Consider the following 16497-nt stretch of genomic DNA (forward strand, 5'->3'; position numbering starts at 1 on the left):
AAATATAACTATTTATAACATTTTTAGAATATGCTTTTTCAAATTTCAAATTTGTGTGTTAAAGTAAGACAAATGAATGCAGGTAAATATAACCCTCGCGGTAAAATTCACTGCCGCCGGTGCTATGGCACACTTGTTCGCTGTAGTTACTATATCTTTATTGTGAAGCTTCCTTTATGACGATGGAAATGACGATTCTAACATATACATATTTGAAAATTGAATATTATTGCATTTTTTTATTCTTTTAGATTTTAAGAAATCTGTTGTTTCCGTTTAAAGTTGGGCATCTCGTCGCTTATTGAACGCGGAAATATTCTTTGAAATAAAAGAGAACAGAAATTTTCACAAATGCTCAAAGTATAAAATTTCAAAGCGTTTTTTAAATCGTGAATATTTTTTTTTCAATTTTAGAGGAAACACAGATCCATTTCGAATGATAGATTTACTTCTCCATGGGTATGTTTTCCTTGAAATGCCACTTTGAATTTTTGTCACAGAAAACAGTTTCCTCGTGCTGAATAATGTGATGTGTTGGTTGATTTTTTAAATTTTAAATTAGGTGCGCCGTACGCCTCGTTCTGCTGTTAAAAGCACGCCGTTCTCAGTTAATCGAAGGAAAGAATTATCCATTACTGCAAACGTCAAGGTACTACTGTTGACAGAAACAGCTCAATGAGGTAAATTATCTTTTTGCTTTTCTTCAGGTTTGCGTTCGCATACGACCATACGGAGGTTCAGTTGCAACATCTAACGCTATTGTGAATGTCATTGATGATCATATGCTGCTTTTCGATCCTCCACCAACTACAGTGAAGCAGACCTATTTTAAAGGGGAAAGCATTCGGTATTTATGAATCAAAGCATAACAGTTATTAGTCAATTCAAAATAGTCTACAGTATGAAACGCATTGCAGGAACAAATTGTGAATATTATAGATTGTATATGTTTATTTCTTTTATTAGTAAAATTTATCAATTTTTGTGAATACTTCTATCATTAAAGTTATTTTTATTATTTAAGAGATCCAACTTCTCGTAGAGCAAAAAATTTGACATTTTGCTTTGATCGAGTATTTGATATGGATGCTAAAAACGAGATCGTCTACAAAGAGACGATGGAACCTATTTTGGAAAAATTTTTGAATGGTCATAATTGTTCAAGTATGTTTTCAGAATTAGATTTCGATGTTAATGAAATAAAGATGCGTATATATTGTATTTGATGTAGTGTTTGCATATGGCGCCACCGGTTCTGGGAAGACATTTACCATGCTCGGTTCAAGCGCATCACCTGGAGTGATATTACTTACTCTTGAAGAACTGTATTTTCGTCTCCAGAGTGAAAATAGAGATTACAATTGGGAATTACATGTATCCTACATTGAAATTTACAATGAAAAAGTGTATGATTTGTTGCGTCCCAATAAGCCTGTACTTAATCTACGTGAAGGCAAAGAAGTTCTCATATCAGAATTGTCTTATCATACGGTAATGAAACATGATTACTGTATTCAACTGTCAATAGTAATGCTGTTTTTAGCCGAAAAGTACGGAAGAAATGACGGAAATTTTGATAGAAGGAAACAAGCGTCGTACGCAACATCCAACTGACAAAAATCAAGAATCTTCCCGTTCTCATGCTGTATTTCAAGTATGGTTAACTGAGATAATATGCCTTTGCATTATTCTTAAACAATAATGAACTGTTTTGAAGGTTACACTAAAACAGACATCAAAAATTCCAGGAATTGTGAAAGAGGTTCTGTTTTCAAAGTTATCGATGATTGATTTAGCCGGTTCAGAACGCTGCCAGAAAGCTGGTTTGATGTCCGCTCGACAACGGGAAGGTTCTAATATTAACCGATCACTGTTGGCATTAGCCAACTGTATTAGCGCTCTGTCTGAAGGACGTGTGAGTCTTTTTTTGACTGATCGAATGCATTGATATTATCGTTCAGTTTAATTTATATCAAAGTGTTTTGAATTTTCAGCGCGGCGCTCATGTTCCATATCGAGATAGCAAGCTTACTCGAATTTTGAAGGATTCCCTTAGCGGAAGATGCTATACAATAATGATTGCTACAGTAAAGTAAGAGAAAGAAAATGCACTTAACAAAGGAACTGATTAAAGTTTTAAACTTTTAATTATTTTCGCTTGTTCCAATAGTGCAAATTTTCAATCTATTGATGAAACATACAGTACCTTGCAATATGCGAACCGAGCAAAAAATATTCGCACAGACGCGACTAGAAATATTTTAAAAATTGATCGTCAAACTACCGAATACATTAATATAATTAAAGAGCAGAAAAAAATGGTAATGCTGATATATTCCTTGTTCTCGCGTATTTTTTTCTATTTTTTCTACATAGATAGAAGAATTGAAAGCAAAAAATTTGCAATTAATGCAAGAAGTTGAAATGTGGAAAAACAATAACATTGCAGTGGTAAATTTGGTGTTCACTTTTCAGTTTTGATTAAAGCGTGCAGTGATAATATTTAATTTTAGAAAAATGAATTAGACCACAGCTTGCCTCGTTCATTTCAAGAACCCATGAATGATGTGAACGTCACTCCAGCAATTCCACCGAAAAGTATGAAATATATTACATTATCAATCGTGCGACTTTTCATGTCAACAATTTTCAATGTTTCAATATGTTTTAGAGAGATTGTCGTTGCTTAGAAATGAAGATGTGAGAATGTCATTGTAAGTATTGTTGAATGATTTCATTCACTGCGTTGTATCATCTACTGTGAAAAACACGGAAATGCATATTATACAGTGAATATTTGTCTGGAATGAAGAACTGTTTTTTAGAGAAGAAAAATTCAATTCTGTTGCAACCAATCCTGAAGAAAATTCTAATGGAGCAGATCAACCCTCTAGCATTTATGAAATGTATTTGAAGCACAAGGAAAAGCATGGGTTATAATGATTAAATATGCAACTGCGATTTTATAAAGTTGAAAGTCATAATGATCCGTAATTTTATTCCATTTTCCCCATTTATTTATAACTGTAAAATTATTTCACACTTGTCATTTTCTTTTATTAGGTTTGTTTGTAAATAAATCTCTTCTTTGTACAATGCACTGCAAAGTTATAATTGAAATAAATCATTCAATTATTACAAGTACTGCTGTTGTTTGAAATTATAAAAAAACAGATTTCCATAGATGTATCTTTATGATTTGTTATGATAGGTCTAGTTACAATAAAAACACGATCAACAATGTTACTTTTATACAAAATTTTTAAATGAGAATGAAGGTGGAGAAAATACAGCGTTTGCTAACAATATAAGTAATACTGACAAAAGCAATGACTTGCATTGAATACAAGTGTTCACTTCCTAATGAGATGCGGAACATCCTTTTCTCAACAGAAAATCTGTTTCATGATTTGTACCATCATTACTTTGCATCAACGAAAAGAACAACCGCTACAAATGCAATACTACAAACGCATCTTTTTTACAGGAAAGTAAATGATGCGTTGCTTTAATGTCATAACCAATACCTAGTCCCTGCAGATAATGCAACCTAACATTGGAGCAATACATCAATGTGATTCAAGTTCATGGAACTGACCTCAACTTTGTAAGCTGAGCCATCTGTGCACAGTAACTAGAAACAACTAGATCGCGCACAGCGCGCAAGCAAAAATAAAGACATGATATAGGAAAAGGCTCATACAATAACATAATGTGAGGAACAGGAAAAATTGGTTTGGAATATCATCCTCCGCCCAAATAAAGAGCGGAAGAGCATATATTCAACTGAAGAATGAATTCTACCAGACTCACCTAACTGATTCCACTACTCTCAGTTGGCGTTCTTCATGTGAAATCTTCCTCTGAATCTCGGACTTCTGAAGCCAGGATAACGTGACTGCTATGGCTGTGTTGGGTCAACAACACTAAGACGATGGTTCCGCTTGGGGCAGTCGCGCGCTCTCACACGGCTGCCTCCCGATGACTGGCATAATTAACGTTCGGTAGAGCTACCGTGGGACGTTCTGTGCAGCTGGATAAAATCACGTTGCGTGGCGTTAAACGCTCTTGAAGGGAATTTAGCAAATCAACCATACAGTCTGTGTTGTTCTCCACACTGAAGTGACTGCATCTACAAAAACTGATTTCTTCATTTTTTCACATATATTATAATACAATAGCTGCTTGCTTTATTTCAAAATGTTTCAAAACTGTAGATTGATGTACAAATAAACAGAACCGATAAAACTACAAACTGCAGCATAAGAAGAAATAATTTTATAACTATTAAACAACCACTGAAAAGTGACAAAATTACAAATTAATTCCTGTGCCTCAAAATGCATATTATGAATGGATGATACGGATTGTGGACTTGTCTTCCGAAATTATTTTCAATAAAAAGTAATTTCTTTTCTCTAAAACACCATTCATCATTCTATTCAAAACAACTAATTTATCCTTCTGATACTGACAAAAAATAACATTATTCACTGTTTCATATGTATTTTCTGAATTTTTCATTTATCAATACAATGCCGTAAGTCAAAAGAATCAATAACGCTTATAATGAAACTCATATCTAAATTTCCAATTATCAATAATTTATCAGTAACATACTGAAACATTAAGGTGAAAAAATTACACTATGTATAATATCGTACGCTTCTTTATTAACTTATTTATTCATCACTTTTTTATACGGTTTATTTTAAAGTGTTCTTATAAAAATAAAAGAAAATATTTCATACCATTCTGTGGAATGGCTTGGGTAGCGTCCAAATGTCCCCCGCCAGTTCGTTATATGAATTTGTAAAGTTACCTTCGTTTTCATGTTCCTAAAATTAAATGTCATTACTACATACGTGCGTAAAAATTGAAAACAATTTACCATTTCTACTTTTCTACTTCAATTTACCATTGCAATTTTAGCTTCTTGTACTTTTTCCAAAAGTTCTTCCCAAATTGCCTTGTAAAAACTCATCCTATGTCAACAAAACAAATGCATAAACAAATCAAGAATGTATCAAGCAAGCAAGCAAGCAAAATAAATAAATATAGAAAGAAAATATAATTACCGCTTTCTGATTAAATTAACCAGTGTTCATCCGTGTTATAGTAACGGTAGTCAGCTGTCTGCACTGAATATATCAGCCTGATAACTGTAATGCAACATCTAGCTGCGTACAGACAAGGCTGCCATTCCACAGACAGGCCTTAGAGACATGACTGGCATCTTGATCCCTGGATCTTGGCAACGGCATCAGATTCATCCGTTTAAATATGAGCCTAGAAGGTGCACAGAACAAGCGCAGATTTTTCTTCGTTCAAACTACTGTTCAATAACACTGCTCTTATGTTTTCTGGGAATTCTGCTGTTCGGTTGTGGCGTGAAACGGATTATCTGCCGTTCAGTTGTGGCGTGAAATAGAGTATCTGTCATTCGGTTGTGGAGTGAAATGGAGTATCTGCTGTTCGGTTGTGACGTGAGATAGAGTGTCTGCTGTTCGGTTGTGACGTGGGATAGAGTATCTGCCAATCGGTTGTGGCGTGAAATGGACGTGTAGTTCTTTTTTGTGACAGTGATTACCAAGATGCAACTTCCAGTACCCAGGTCTAGCAGAATCTATTCTCCAGATGTGCTACTTTCAGTCTGTTAAGAATCTACAATTCATGAAGTGTAGGAAATCTTCTAGATCGGTAATTATATAGGGGAGAGCTGAGTGACTTAAACAGAAGCTGCTCAACAGTTACTAGCACTTCAAATGTCCTCCCAATCTCCTGATCATATGACGTTAGTATAGGTGTTGTTTTCTTCAAAGTTCTTTTTGTAAACAAATTACTGCCAATGTTTGGACTTTATACGCCAAATGTTAGTCATACGGAGACGGAGCGCTTTGCAACATCTTAACAAGAACAAATTCATTACTATGATAACATGTGCAACAATTAATACTTACCTTTGAGCAACAATAGCCAGCGTTTGTTTGTTTTATCAGTATAGTTGAACTTGGGTGCTCAACCTGCATAAATAATTGAATTACCACCACAGAAATTCGCTATTATGCACAACTGTGGACATCAGAATATGGCATAAAATGTGAATACAAACTGCATTTTTCTCTCTCCATTGTCTTTTATTTTCATGCTCAGGTCTGTTTATTAACTTTGATATGGCGCTTCTGTTTACGCCATTTTCTGAACAAACAAATTAACTGTTCATTATCGCCATCGCAGATTTTTCACACAAATTCTTAGTTTGTCCAGATATTCCATAAATCGTAGGTCATACATAGTGCGCTCTGTTCAGCATTTCAGCATCTGTAGAGCAGGAGTGACACGGAGCCATTAGAATGGGGCTGCCAACCGTACGACCTACTTTAATATAAAATATGAAATAAATTTTGATTCTTTAAATGCACATTTAATTACGTTAGTGTTTTTTAACAATATGCCATGAATGTTATTCGGCTTTGTAATAATATTAAATCAAATATGTATATAAATAAATATAAATTTTTACGTTAATCAGATCAATTTCATTATATATTATACATAAAAATACCCTTGTGGATATATAATAAAATATATGCGCGCAACAAATGCCAGACAGAAACCTGCAAGCTTGCGTAACTGTTAAAGAACAAATATTCGCACATTAAAGTTTGGCAACTAAAACGGGTACTTAATAATTAAACAATAAAATTTGCGTCTAAAGAAAATTATCATTACAGTATTTTGATTGTGAATAAGGGCGGGCAGAGCAGACGAATAAAACAAATAATCTCTCATCTGCCTAGATAAATATTAAACAAACTAAATGACAAACATTTAGTATATATTATTTGTTATTAATGATTATTCGGCTTTGCTCTATTAGAAAGAAAGGCATAAGGCTTTAACTTACGCCCATCGATGAAAAACGTGTAATGTGCGCAGCATTAGCATTAACATTACATTAACGGCTCGCAAATTAAAAAGCACATGATCATGATCAAGAAGCAGCTAATTTTATATTACATAATAAGAAGAAGATGATGAGAAAAGAACTTAGAACTTATAAACGCATCCATTCGTTCAAAAGCACAAAAATTTTCCATTTCCAAAAAACATTATAAAATACTGACAACATGCATTATCGTGAAAATGTTCGCTTTCTAATGAAAAAAAGAGAAACTAATGTTCAAAAAAAATAAGAAACTGAAAAATAAACTGCTCCAAATACCACTCAACACATTAATAATATAAAGATAAAATGCAAGCCTATATGCATTAATACAAGTATGCACATTAAATTTCATATAAGTGAACAAGTAAAAAAGAATTATTAACAATAATTTCACTCAGCTTACATTATAACAGTCGCTTACTATCAGCGATGACATAATACATAATACAACAGACCGCTGCCGTGACATCACTTAAAATCTCTACGTGACACGTCACGCAACAGAACCATATACCAAAGAATTAAAAATGAAGTACAAATTGCATAACTACTATACTTACCGTAATGAAAAAAAGAATACAACGAGATTTTAAAATATATAATAAAATTAATGACTATTATTTATATTTTACATTTTAAATTAAAAAAAATATTTTTTTAAGAACTGAAGATATGTCTAAAAGCCATGTTTGATTAAAACTATATATTGTGTAATTGAATCAATTGAAACTACTTCAAAAAATAATACAAGTTAAAAAACATAATAATAAAACTTTTTAAATTAAATTTATGGTAAAAATATTGTTTTATATTATAATATATTTATTAAAACTTTAATGTCCCTCTTACTGTAAAAATCATTCTCATGGTAGCGACAGTGTGTTTGGTTTTTTGTGTGATGTTGACTAGTTTGTACGAAATGCTTTATGTACTGATGAAATTTTTATTATTTGGTGATGAGTTTTTCTTTTTTTTATGTAATGTATTTATGCGAATGTAATCGCAGTTTGTTTCCGCTTTATTGTAATTTCAACCGCGTGTTATTTAGGATTTTTAAAATAAGTTCATTTTCGATGCAGATGTAATGTATTTTTCTGCTTTCATTTATCAGGTGCATAATGATTTGAGTTTTGTAATTTTCGTACTTGGGATATTCTTTATTCCAAAAGGCAGCTTTATTTTTTTCAATTTCATATTTAAATAATTGTACGGTTTTTCCCTTATTATGGAAAATAAATTTTCAGATGAACTTGTATGAAGTAGTGTCTGGCATTTGAATAAATCTCAGCTAAATAAATGAAACGATAAAATAATTTTTATACTGTTGTTAGATCGTTTAAAACTGGCGGAACTGTCGAACCCCAGCAATTCCAGCGTGAAAAATGATTTGCGCATTATATTTCCATATTCAGTTGAATTCAGCTACAAGTTGCAGTTAAGTAAATTCCGAGATTATGTTGGTAAGTTCGCAGTTTATTTTACTCTTCTGATTAATTGGCAGTTGTTATTTGTTTTATACAGTTGACTAACAGTATGTTTATTTATTCACCAGTGCTGGTTTCAGTTGACAATAAATAGTTTGTCATATAGTTTTCGTAATAATACCTTTGGTAAACACGTAATAAGGAAGTGGAAATGATGAAAAAGTATCTGAGTAATTTCACGAATGCCACTCTGAACTGTAAAATGTGGATATAATTAAAGTTCTGTGAATAATTTGCTTATTTGTTTACGTTTTACAGATAAGCTGATATTGAGTATTTGGACACGATTTGCTGCAATTAATACTCTAAATACTGTGATTTATTTACTTACTTGTTCTGCTTTTAGAAATCACTCCAGCAGTTGCTCAGCTTGGCACGCACAATGGAGAATGCATTGGAAAAGTGAAGAGGTAATAATTTCCTTTTGTGAAGATTTCTTTCTGGTCAATAATACTTATTTTAGACTGTTTAAAAATGTTTCTGACATAGCCTTGTTATGGTTGTTGATTGTTTTGCGTTTCTGTTTTGAACAATGGATTCGAATTGAGAATGGAATTTCCTACTATTACAATAAATTAAAACGATATTTCATTGAAAAAGTACCTTCATCTTTCAAATTACCTTCCCATTTGGGCTTTGTGTTGATTCACGAAGAGGACAATGACACTGACCGGTTGGTGTTGTTGGTGAGCAAATGCGCCATGCTGGGTATTTGTCATGTTACACTTTATCGGATGCGACTTTGGAATTCAACTGAACGGTACAAGCTTATTTACCAGGTTAAGAAAAAACTGAATTACTGCACAAAATCAGAATGGCTACTTCAAGATTCGATGGGCAAGTTCACTCTGTACAACGAGAATGGTCAAAGATTTTGTTGTTCAATATTGGATATTCGTAGTGGTCGATTTTCCATAGTCCAAGCGTTGAAAGAATATTCACACAAGCAAGCATGCTGTGAAGAAGTGACATTTGACGAAAGGCAATTTGTTGAAACCTTTCTCGATGGTCAGCACTGCCTTGAAGATGTCGACTATTTATTGTTTTTTGGTGGTGTCGTCACGGTTGCAGGATTTCCTCCTCTGAGTTTGCGGTGGACTGAATTCGGCGCCCTTCCTCCACTGAAAGACGTTCAAGAACGACATCTTTTGGAAAGTTTGCACAGCTTTGCTTTGAAAGAGCAACGTTTTGGCAAATGATTGATTCAGATGTTGATTTTTGTTCCACTCTTTCAAACATTGTTGGCAGATCCGCTTCGAAATAAAAAAATTGCTTACTTTTAGTCGATTGATATCAAGCATATTCGTTACTTAACTTGTTTTTAAACGTCATTCTTCACGAATACTGTTCGCCTAAATGACATTGAAGTGTGAAACGTTTGAAATTAATCTCACTTGCAATTTGAATTTTATTTATTCCATTTGTTACTTGTATGAAGCAAAGAACTGACGTGAAATTTTAATTTTACACTAATCGCAATAAATGTGGGCAATTCTGATTGACGTACAATTTTGTATAATCATGAAAGTAAACAACTGATATTTTTCGTACAATTCAAATTATTACCGCTAATCATACATATAAACTTATGAGCGTTATGCAAATAATGTAAACGACATTGTATTTACAGGAAAAATTACCAGGTTTACTTTGATTTTCGATAGTTTCACAATTCTGCTGTAATTTGATGTGGGTTAAGAAGACACTGAACTTTTTTGTTTCCAAAGTTCATGTTGTTCCATCCATTTCATCAGTTCCAAAATTGTTTCCCATAATTTAATAAAATATTAAGGCTGCACCTACAGAGTAATAAATGATAATAATTTTCATAATCAATTTTTAATTAATGAACATAAAAACTCACTTGTCAACTAACTTTACCAGAGAAAAGCATTAAAATAGTGAACAAGGAGTAAATACGAATAGGATAGGAAGATATAGGAAGTTTACTCTTATCTTTGTTAAATAGAATAATACTTGACATACGCATCAATTTATCAGCAGTGGATGCTAACAGAAGATGTAAATATAAATAAATATATATATATATATATATATATATAGCCAGTGATAGATAAAGAGTTTGACAGAGTCTTGCGCAGTACAAATCAACGAAAAATCACAGTTTGTAAAGCATCCTGAGCATTGACTTCCAATTTAACCATAGTACCGTAGCTGAAAGCATACGACACACCACCATCGATTATAACCTGCGCATCAAAACCGCGAGACTTTATCAATAATTGCTTCGCAAATCCACGAGATGGAAATGGTAAGAAGGTTTCGTTGAAAATAGGGTCGCGGACCACGTAAGCAATGCCTAAAAAACATTTTCTCAATGAAAAAGAAACAAAGGAATAGAAGAAAACAAATTAACAATACCGACAGTTTCGGGAGGAAAAGCAAGCTGATTATTAAACTTATCACAAAGACGATTGACAATTTCACTGTCATCATACGGTAATTTAACCTTGAGTTCGTCTGAGACTGAAAACGTTACAATACAACAATAATGACCAAAAAACAATAATTATCAATATATCAATATATGCATGTTCATATGTGTGTGCTTTTGATGCTTACCAATCTTCAGTAAATCTTTCAGGCAATGATCACTAAGTCTATTAATATTGAAATACCAGCTAGTGCTTCCCGTTCCTGTGCACGCTGTCAAACCGCTGCTTTTTTGTTTCATGAATGGTCCATCATCCACCTGGAGATCATAATAAGATACACTAAATTAAAAATAAAACATAAAACCCATCTCATTTCAAATAAATTTTAGAAAAAACCGGGAGGATAAAGATTCTCCAATGAAGATATCATTGAGTGCCAAATACGGAAGAACACGTGCGTGATGTCCAACGTGATCGTTCGGACAATCGGAATGATTGTCATACACTGTTGAGACGGAATTTTCGGTACCCAATCGTGAACGTTCGTGCTCTTGCATGTGGTCAGCCCATCGGTATTCCGGGTATCTCATCTAAAACATCTGTCTGTCTGACAATGCGCAAGAACAAAAATCACCAACTCACCTGACAATCGTACAACTCTTCAGGTTTGTCGAAAGCTCCATCACCAATAAGGGTTATACGAATGCGCTGTCGCCAAATCCACCTGAACATAAACATTTAACTCACTCAAATAAAAAGAAATCCTTTAACTTAAAATTGCCCGAAAAAAGTTTCTCAAAGGCAATAGGCAACTGTTCTTCGGGTTGCTTCTTCAACAGGCACAAATAACCTTCGGAGCTAAAAACATTCAAAATAAAATTATTTTACTGTACATAATATATACAAATTTAAAAACAATTTTTTAAACATTTTCCCATCAAATTCAATTCTATCATCATTTAATCAAGTCAAAAATTCCATATTGCTACCAAAAATTTACATGGAAAAAAGTAATACTTGATAGGCAATAACTTACAGTATACCTTAATTATACGATTTGCTTTGGTCGATGAAAAAGAATCGCTTTTAACAATTTATAAAATACTGTCAAATAATTTCAATTCTTATGGTTCAGAAAACATAAACCCTCAATTTGAAATAATATGTTGTGAAAAACAGTATTCCATATGTACTGTTCCTCAACATCACAATAATTTGAATGTTATTCCTTTTGGTAAACAACAATATTCACTAAATACTCAGTTCCTATTCTAGTGAGGTGTCAAATGATAATCATATTACGCTATAGTTGTGGAAGCGTTCAGAACAATTCTGGCGAATAATAAAATAAAATTTCATGCATGACTAGTCAGTAAAATTGAATGACAATTTTAAATTAAAAATTTCTAATTGGATATAGTAATTACTATTCAAGAACTTTTAGAAAAGCTTAAAATACAAAAATAATATTGAATCATTGATTTTAACGACAAAATATAAGGTAAATTATAGCACAAACCTCAACGGGTCGGTATTAATTCCAATCAATGGTTTGGATCGCTCACGAATCTTACTAGCAGCCAACAGAAAAGTACCATCACCTCCGGCTGCAATAACCGCGTCTGCCCAGTCAACTTCTTGCGATTCATATTCCCAACGCTTTACCACTTTATACTCAACTTTTCGTTCACTAAAACAATTTATTTATATGATTAGCTTAGTACAAAGCAACTGTGATACCTCAGTTCATGGCAGATTTTATTCAAAAACTCATAATGCGTATTATGCTTGCTGACGAGTCTTTCATAGTCAGATCCATTCTGATTTATCTTAAATATCAAAGAAACGAAATTACACTAGCTCAAAACAAGGTCTTGGGGCAGTAAAAGCAATTACAGTACCTTGCGCGAGAGTTCAGCTTCGGTGAGATTCTTATTCGAACTTCGTTCATAGTCCAAACGAGTTATCTTAGAAAGGACGAGCACCTTTTGTGGATTAAAAACGGAAGTACTGCTTCCGATAGCAGGTGATCGAAAATCATCGACATTTCGTGCACTATTCATCGGAAGGTTCATTAGTGCAGCGGAGTGATACTTTGACAGGGACCTGAACAAAAAACAGCTCTTTTCCAGAAACGGTGTCACTTGACAATGACAACATATACGCGGAAATTAATTTAAGAACAGCTTATCAAAAAGGAAATTATCGGATTTTTCCTATGTGAAACAAAACACACGGCATACCAAACAGTGCCGGAAGGATAAACAACCGGAAATAACCCACTACGGCAGACGGCACCTTTTAATAAAGACAAGTATGGCCGCATTGCGATGGTCGGCAGATTGTAACGGCACAGAGCATTCCTAGAAGAAGAATTTATGCATGTCAAACAGTTCAAACAGACGAACAAGCTTGACAAGCTCGCAGAAACGGGCAAAACCAAAACACAACAGTTCCCACTAATGATGACCGGCCGACCACACGCGTCTTTTCTAAAAATCTTGCACGCAAGCGACAAATTAGCTCTCAATTATAACAATAACGCTATGCGAAACTTAAAGGTAAAAAAACAAAAACATTTCACAATTAAAAAACACAACAAAAACAAATTTAAAATGATCAACCATTCAACCACAACTGAATAACAAATGTAAACATCCATGTAATACTGTAAAAGAAAGTCAAGGTCAACAACATCACTTTCGCACACTTATTGACAAAACTGCAATCACGGCAAGAAAATTAAAACAAACTTAAAATTCAATAAATACAAACCATTTCAATTAAACTTTCATGCAAAAAATGGAAGTAAAATAATCAAAAGGCGTTTACAACACAAATAATCTCTTCTGGCAATAGCATCATATTAACGAAGCCCTACTTCCTGATAACACACACACAACCGCAATACACAATTTGACTGGTTCATTTTGATTTCCGGCACCGCCCTCAACTCAGCGAAACCTATTTTCGTTAGTCTGCGTTAGCTATCGTAAGTGCGGCGTTCAGATGTACTCTCCTCTCTCTTGCACTCTTAATGTGGTTTAAATACCGCCATTTATTTTATAAATACTACATCAAGCAGTAATAATAATCAATAATTTATGCGCCAACGGTCACGGGCGTTAACCAGTGTTTTAAAACTAACTTGCTGCTTAACAGCGAATTAACCTAAACGCAATTTTCAAATTTCAGCATTTTTCGATGAACATTGACTAAAATCAGATAACGGCAAAATGTTACGTAGTTGTTTAACGTGGCATATATCACTGGGACAGCCCAACCGCTTTCTTTAGAATCAGAATATCGACATTACAACAGATTTTATGCATTAATGGACCTATTAAGATAAAGATAATAATTATGCTTCATTTATATCAACAAATCTGACAATTTGAGTTGAAGAAATATTATTATTAAGAACATACAACTAAACAAGTACATAAATACATCAATGCATTTTACTTTTTTTTCTTTTTCATCCAAAAAGTATAAGTTTATAGCACAGACATAATAAAGTACGATCACATAATATAATTGGTGAATCAAAAGAATGACATCAGCTTGCTGAAGCCTCTTCATCACAACTGAATAATGGCTTACAATATGCAGCCATAGCATGCTTCATGGCACTTCTGCTGGTTCGAAAATAGCCATCCCATTGTCTGATACGACACCTTTGGCAATTCGTGAATGGCTAAACCATCTGCATATTTGGAGCTCTTCTAGATGAGAAAAGATTTCTTCTAAATGGACTGCCAACGTCTATTTGTATGCAGGATCACAACTTGGTTGATCCATTTCAAGCTAGTACTTTTAGTTTCATTTCTACCGCCTTGCGCTCGTCAATCTCAGGTCTTGAAGAAAACATTGCAGCTGCTAACCGGTTTCATACCATCTCTATTTTTCCAGAATACCATATGGAGCTTCATTTGATTTCGATCGCTTCTTTGAAACCAGTGGTTTCTCAGCAAGCTTCATGGTGCTTCTGCTGGTTTGAAAATAGCCATCCCGTTGCCTGATACGACACCTTTGACAGTTCGTGAATAGCAAAAGCATCTGCATATTTGGAGCTCTTTTAGATGAGAAAAGATTTCTTCTAAATGGACTGCCAACGTCTATTTGTATGCAGAATCACAACTTGGTTGATCTTTTTCAAGACAGTGCTTTCATGTGTGCCGCCTTGCGCTCGTCCATCTCAGGACTTGAAGAAAACATTGCTGCTGCTAACCGGGTGCATGCCATCTCTACTTTTCCAGAACACCCATCTAGTTTCTCCTGTTTCTGATCTTTGAAGGGAGTGCTAGATACCCTTCTGTTAAGCTCGTAGCTTAGAGAATCTGCATATCTTCTTCCGACGAGAAGAGTTACTTTAGAATTTGAATGTAAAATTTTATTTTTTCCATGGTAAACGTACATCCATATATGCCTGCAAAGCAGATATCATCTATTCCGAAGGGAATGTGCAATATCTTCGTTATTACTTATGGGTGCAAGTTAACGGTTCTTGCTTTATTTACTATTCAATATTATATGCATGAGCAAAATAGAATTTTTCTGTAGAATATTCCAGAGAACCCATTACCATGTACCGCTGCATAACCGTTTCTTATCGCTATATTAAATGCACCTCTGTAATCACCACGTCAGTTAACATCTGTGCTTTGTTTTTATAGTACTGGCACGTCCCATCGTGTATGATGAACTGATTTCGGTTGAATAAAATGCTTAGCTTTAAGCGTATCAATGCAGCTGCTGACGTAATGCAAACGGTTACAGAGCATATTTATAAACGTTAGAATCAATTTCAGATCTTGCGTGATGCATGACTTGCATCTGCAAATGCCCCTCCGAAAATGAGGCAATAAAATGTTGAGCTGATGATGCCAGATATTATTAACTTATCTAATACTGATTCTTGACAGTGCAATCCAACAATGCCTCAAAAACATTACTAAAATACCATTAATTTCCATCATTTCCGTGACCATCTTTTTCAGTTCTAACTCTCTAAAATAGTAAACCAAATGCAACTACAATTTTCATTATCATCAGAAAGCACAAGCAATACAATATCACATATCAATATAAGAGTAAAATATACTAACTTGCTCATCAATAAACAAATGTATTCCATTTTCTTTACAAATGACATCAAAACGTATCATTGTTGATATGCATAAAATTTCTTTGCAACTTTACGATTATCAATGATAATTCTTTCTACAGTGATCAACACGATTGTTCCACCACAATCAGTTTCCTTCCAATCATTTTCAACAAACCAACCTCCTTAATAATGATCAGAATAAACACCGTTTGCCAAAAAATGCAAACATAATTTCATTACCTACTTTCTGAAATTCCATATTGAGACCACTACTGACGACACTGAGCTATCCAACAACAAATAAACTACTAAAAGTAAGCATACTGCAGACGATAAACATTTCATGAATTATTCTATAAAAAAATTTAAAATCTTTCATTTGCAACTTTCGGTTTAAAAATATTTTCAATGCATTCTCTTTAAAACCCTATTAAATTTTACTATAAAACGTCTTCCACTTAACAATATTCAGAGATATCTAGCCACCTGGAACTATAAATAATATAATGAGCATTTATCACAATACGTGACTTTACATAAAATTTGTCAGGATAAAAA

The 16497-nt window shown here is 33.7% G+C and overlaps 6 protein-coding genes across 6 annotated transcripts; 3 read left to right on the top strand and 3 right to left on the bottom strand.

Annotated features, from left to right (window-relative positions):
* The first annotated feature begins 351 nt into the window (after positions 1-351).
* Tsp_08746 (putative kinesin motor domain protein) lies at positions 352-2940 on the top strand. The gene is given in 14 exon segments (XM_003373970.1): positions 352-360; positions 415-459; positions 563-649; positions 708-847; positions 1025-1164; positions 1232-1527; positions 1544-1654; positions 1718-1915; positions 1995-2092; positions 2204-2321; positions 2377-2451; positions 2514-2598; positions 2672-2714; positions 2826-2940. The coding sequence occupies 14 exon segments, from the start codon at positions 352-354 to the stop codon at positions 2938-2940; spliced, it is 1560 nt and encodes a 519-aa protein (XP_003374018.1).
* A 1023-nt stretch (positions 2941-3963) lies between these two features.
* Tsp_08747 (conserved hypothetical protein) lies at positions 3964-4984 on the bottom strand. The gene is made up of 4 exons (XM_003373971.1): positions 4919-4984; positions 4752-4838; positions 4294-4379; positions 3964-4132 (listed from the first exon to the last, which is right to left on the bottom strand). Exons 1-4 carry the CDS (start codon positions 4982-4984, stop codon positions 3964-3966), a joined length of 408 nt encoding a protein of 135 aa, XP_003374019.1.
* An 889-nt stretch (positions 4985-5873) lies between these two features.
* On the bottom strand, positions 5874-7418 carry Tsp_08748 (conserved hypothetical protein). Its single transcript, XM_003373972.1, has 6 exons — positions 7371-7418; positions 6925-7005; positions 6618-6633; positions 6293-6378; positions 5961-6023; positions 5874-5906 (listed from the first exon to the last, which is right to left on the bottom strand). Exons 1-6 carry the CDS (start codon positions 7416-7418, stop codon positions 5874-5876), a joined length of 327 nt encoding a protein of 108 aa, XP_003374020.1.
* Positions 7419-8193: 775 nt separating this feature from the next.
* Positions 8194-9632, top strand: Tsp_08749 (hypothetical protein). The gene is made up of 4 exons (XM_003373973.1): positions 8194-8201; positions 8324-8409; positions 8780-8843; positions 8897-9632. The coding sequence occupies exons 1-4, from the start codon at positions 8194-8196 to the stop codon at positions 9630-9632; spliced, it is 894 nt and encodes a 297-aa protein (XP_003374021.1).
* A 909-nt stretch (positions 9633-10541) lies between these two features.
* Positions 10542-13758, bottom strand: Tsp_08750 (conserved hypothetical protein). Its single transcript, XM_003373974.1, has 12 exons — positions 13701-13758; positions 13234-13321; positions 13064-13192; positions 12731-12935; positions 12570-12658; positions 12349-12519; positions 11601-11687; positions 11472-11553; positions 11226-11419; positions 11017-11168; positions 10816-10920; positions 10542-10753 (listed from the first exon to the last, which is right to left on the bottom strand). The coding sequence occupies exons 1-12, from the start codon at positions 13756-13758 to the stop codon at positions 10542-10544; spliced, it is 1572 nt and encodes a 523-aa protein (XP_003374022.1).
* Positions 13759-14602: 844 nt separating this feature from the next.
* Tsp_08751 (conserved hypothetical protein) lies at positions 14603-15124 on the top strand. Its single transcript, XM_003373975.1, has 3 exons — positions 14603-14715; positions 14742-14823; positions 14990-15124. The coding sequence occupies exons 1-3, from the start codon at positions 14603-14605 to the stop codon at positions 15122-15124; spliced, it is 330 nt and encodes a 109-aa protein (XP_003374023.1).
* The last annotated feature ends 1373 nt before the right edge of the window (positions 15125-16497 follow it).

This window comes from Trichinella spiralis (assembly GCF_000181795.1).
Source record: "Trichinella spiralis strain ISS 195 chromosome Unknown Scfld6, whole genome shotgun sequence".
In the NCBI taxonomy this organism is placed as follows: Eukaryota; Metazoa; Nematoda; class Enoplea; order Trichinellida; family Trichinellidae; genus Trichinella; species Trichinella spiralis.

Excerpts from the sequence above, each read along its gene's own strand:
- Tsp_08749 (XM_003373973.1), top strand. Across the intron at positions 8,410-8,779 it reads TAAATTCCGAGATTATGTTG|AAATCACTCCAGCAGTTGCT; the intron begins GTAAGTTCGCAG and ends TTCTGCTTTTAG. Across the intron at positions 8,844-8,896 it reads TGCATTGGAAAAGTGAAGAG|ACTGTTTAAAAATGTTTCTG; the intron begins GTAATAATTTCC and ends TACTTATTTTAG.
- Tsp_08746 (XM_003373970.1), top strand. Across the intron at positions 460-562 it reads ATAGATTTACTTCTCCATGG|GTGCGCCGTACGCCTCGTTC; the intron begins GTATGTTTTCCT and ends ATTTTAAATTAG. Across the intron at positions 650-707 it reads CCATTACTGCAAACGTCAAG|GTTTGCGTTCGCATACGACC; the intron begins GTACTACTGTTG and ends GCTTTTCTTCAG.
- Tsp_08750 (XM_003373974.1), bottom strand. The coding sequence starts at position 13,758 with ATGAACCAGTCAAATTGTGTATTGCGGTTGTGTGTGTGTTATCAGGAA. Across the intron at positions 11,420-11,471 it reads AAGAGTTGTACGATTGTCAG|ATGAGATACCCGGAATACCG; the intron begins GTGAGTTGGTGA and ends CAGATGTTTTAG. Across the intron at positions 10,921-11,016 it reads GAAAGATTTACTGAAGATTG|TCTCAGACGAACTCAAGGTT; the intron begins GTAAGCATCAAA and ends TAACGTTTTCAG.
- Tsp_08747 (XM_003373971.1), bottom strand. The coding sequence starts at position 4,984 with ATGAGTTTTTACAAGGCAATTTGGGAAGAACTTTTGGAAAAAGTACAA. Across the intron at positions 4,839-4,918 it reads AAGAAGCTAAAATTGCAATG|GAACATGAAAACGAAGGTAA; the intron begins GTAAATTGAAGT and ends ATTTAATTTTAG. Across the intron at positions 4,133-4,293 it reads TTTGTCACTTTTCAGTGGTT|ATGCAGTCACTTCAGTGTGG; the intron begins GTTTAATAGTTA and ends CAGTTTTTGTAG.
- Tsp_08751 (XM_003373975.1), top strand. The coding sequence starts at position 14,603 with ATGCAGGATCACAACTTGGTTGATCCATTTCAAGCTAGTACTTTTAGT. Across the intron at positions 14,716-14,741 it reads AACATTGCAGCTGCTAACCG|AATACCATATGGAGCTTCAT; the intron begins GTTTCATACCAT and ends CTATTTTTCCAG. Across the intron at positions 14,824-14,989 it reads GCTTCATGGTGCTTCTGCTG|ACAGTGCTTTCATGTGTGCC; the intron begins GTTTGAAAATAG and ends ATCTTTTTCAAG.
- Tsp_08748 (XM_003373972.1), bottom strand. The coding sequence starts at position 7,418 with ATGTCACGGCAGCGGTCTGTTGTATTATGTATTATGTCATCGCTGATA. Across the intron at positions 7,006-7,370 it reads GTATTATGTCATCGCTGATA|CTGCTTCTTGATCATGATCA; the intron begins GTAAGCGACTGT and ends ATATAAAATTAG. Across the intron at positions 5,907-5,960 it reads CTGGCTATTGTTGCTCAAAG|ATGTTGCAAAGCGCTCCGTC; the intron begins GTAAGTATTAAT and ends GTTCTTGTTAAG.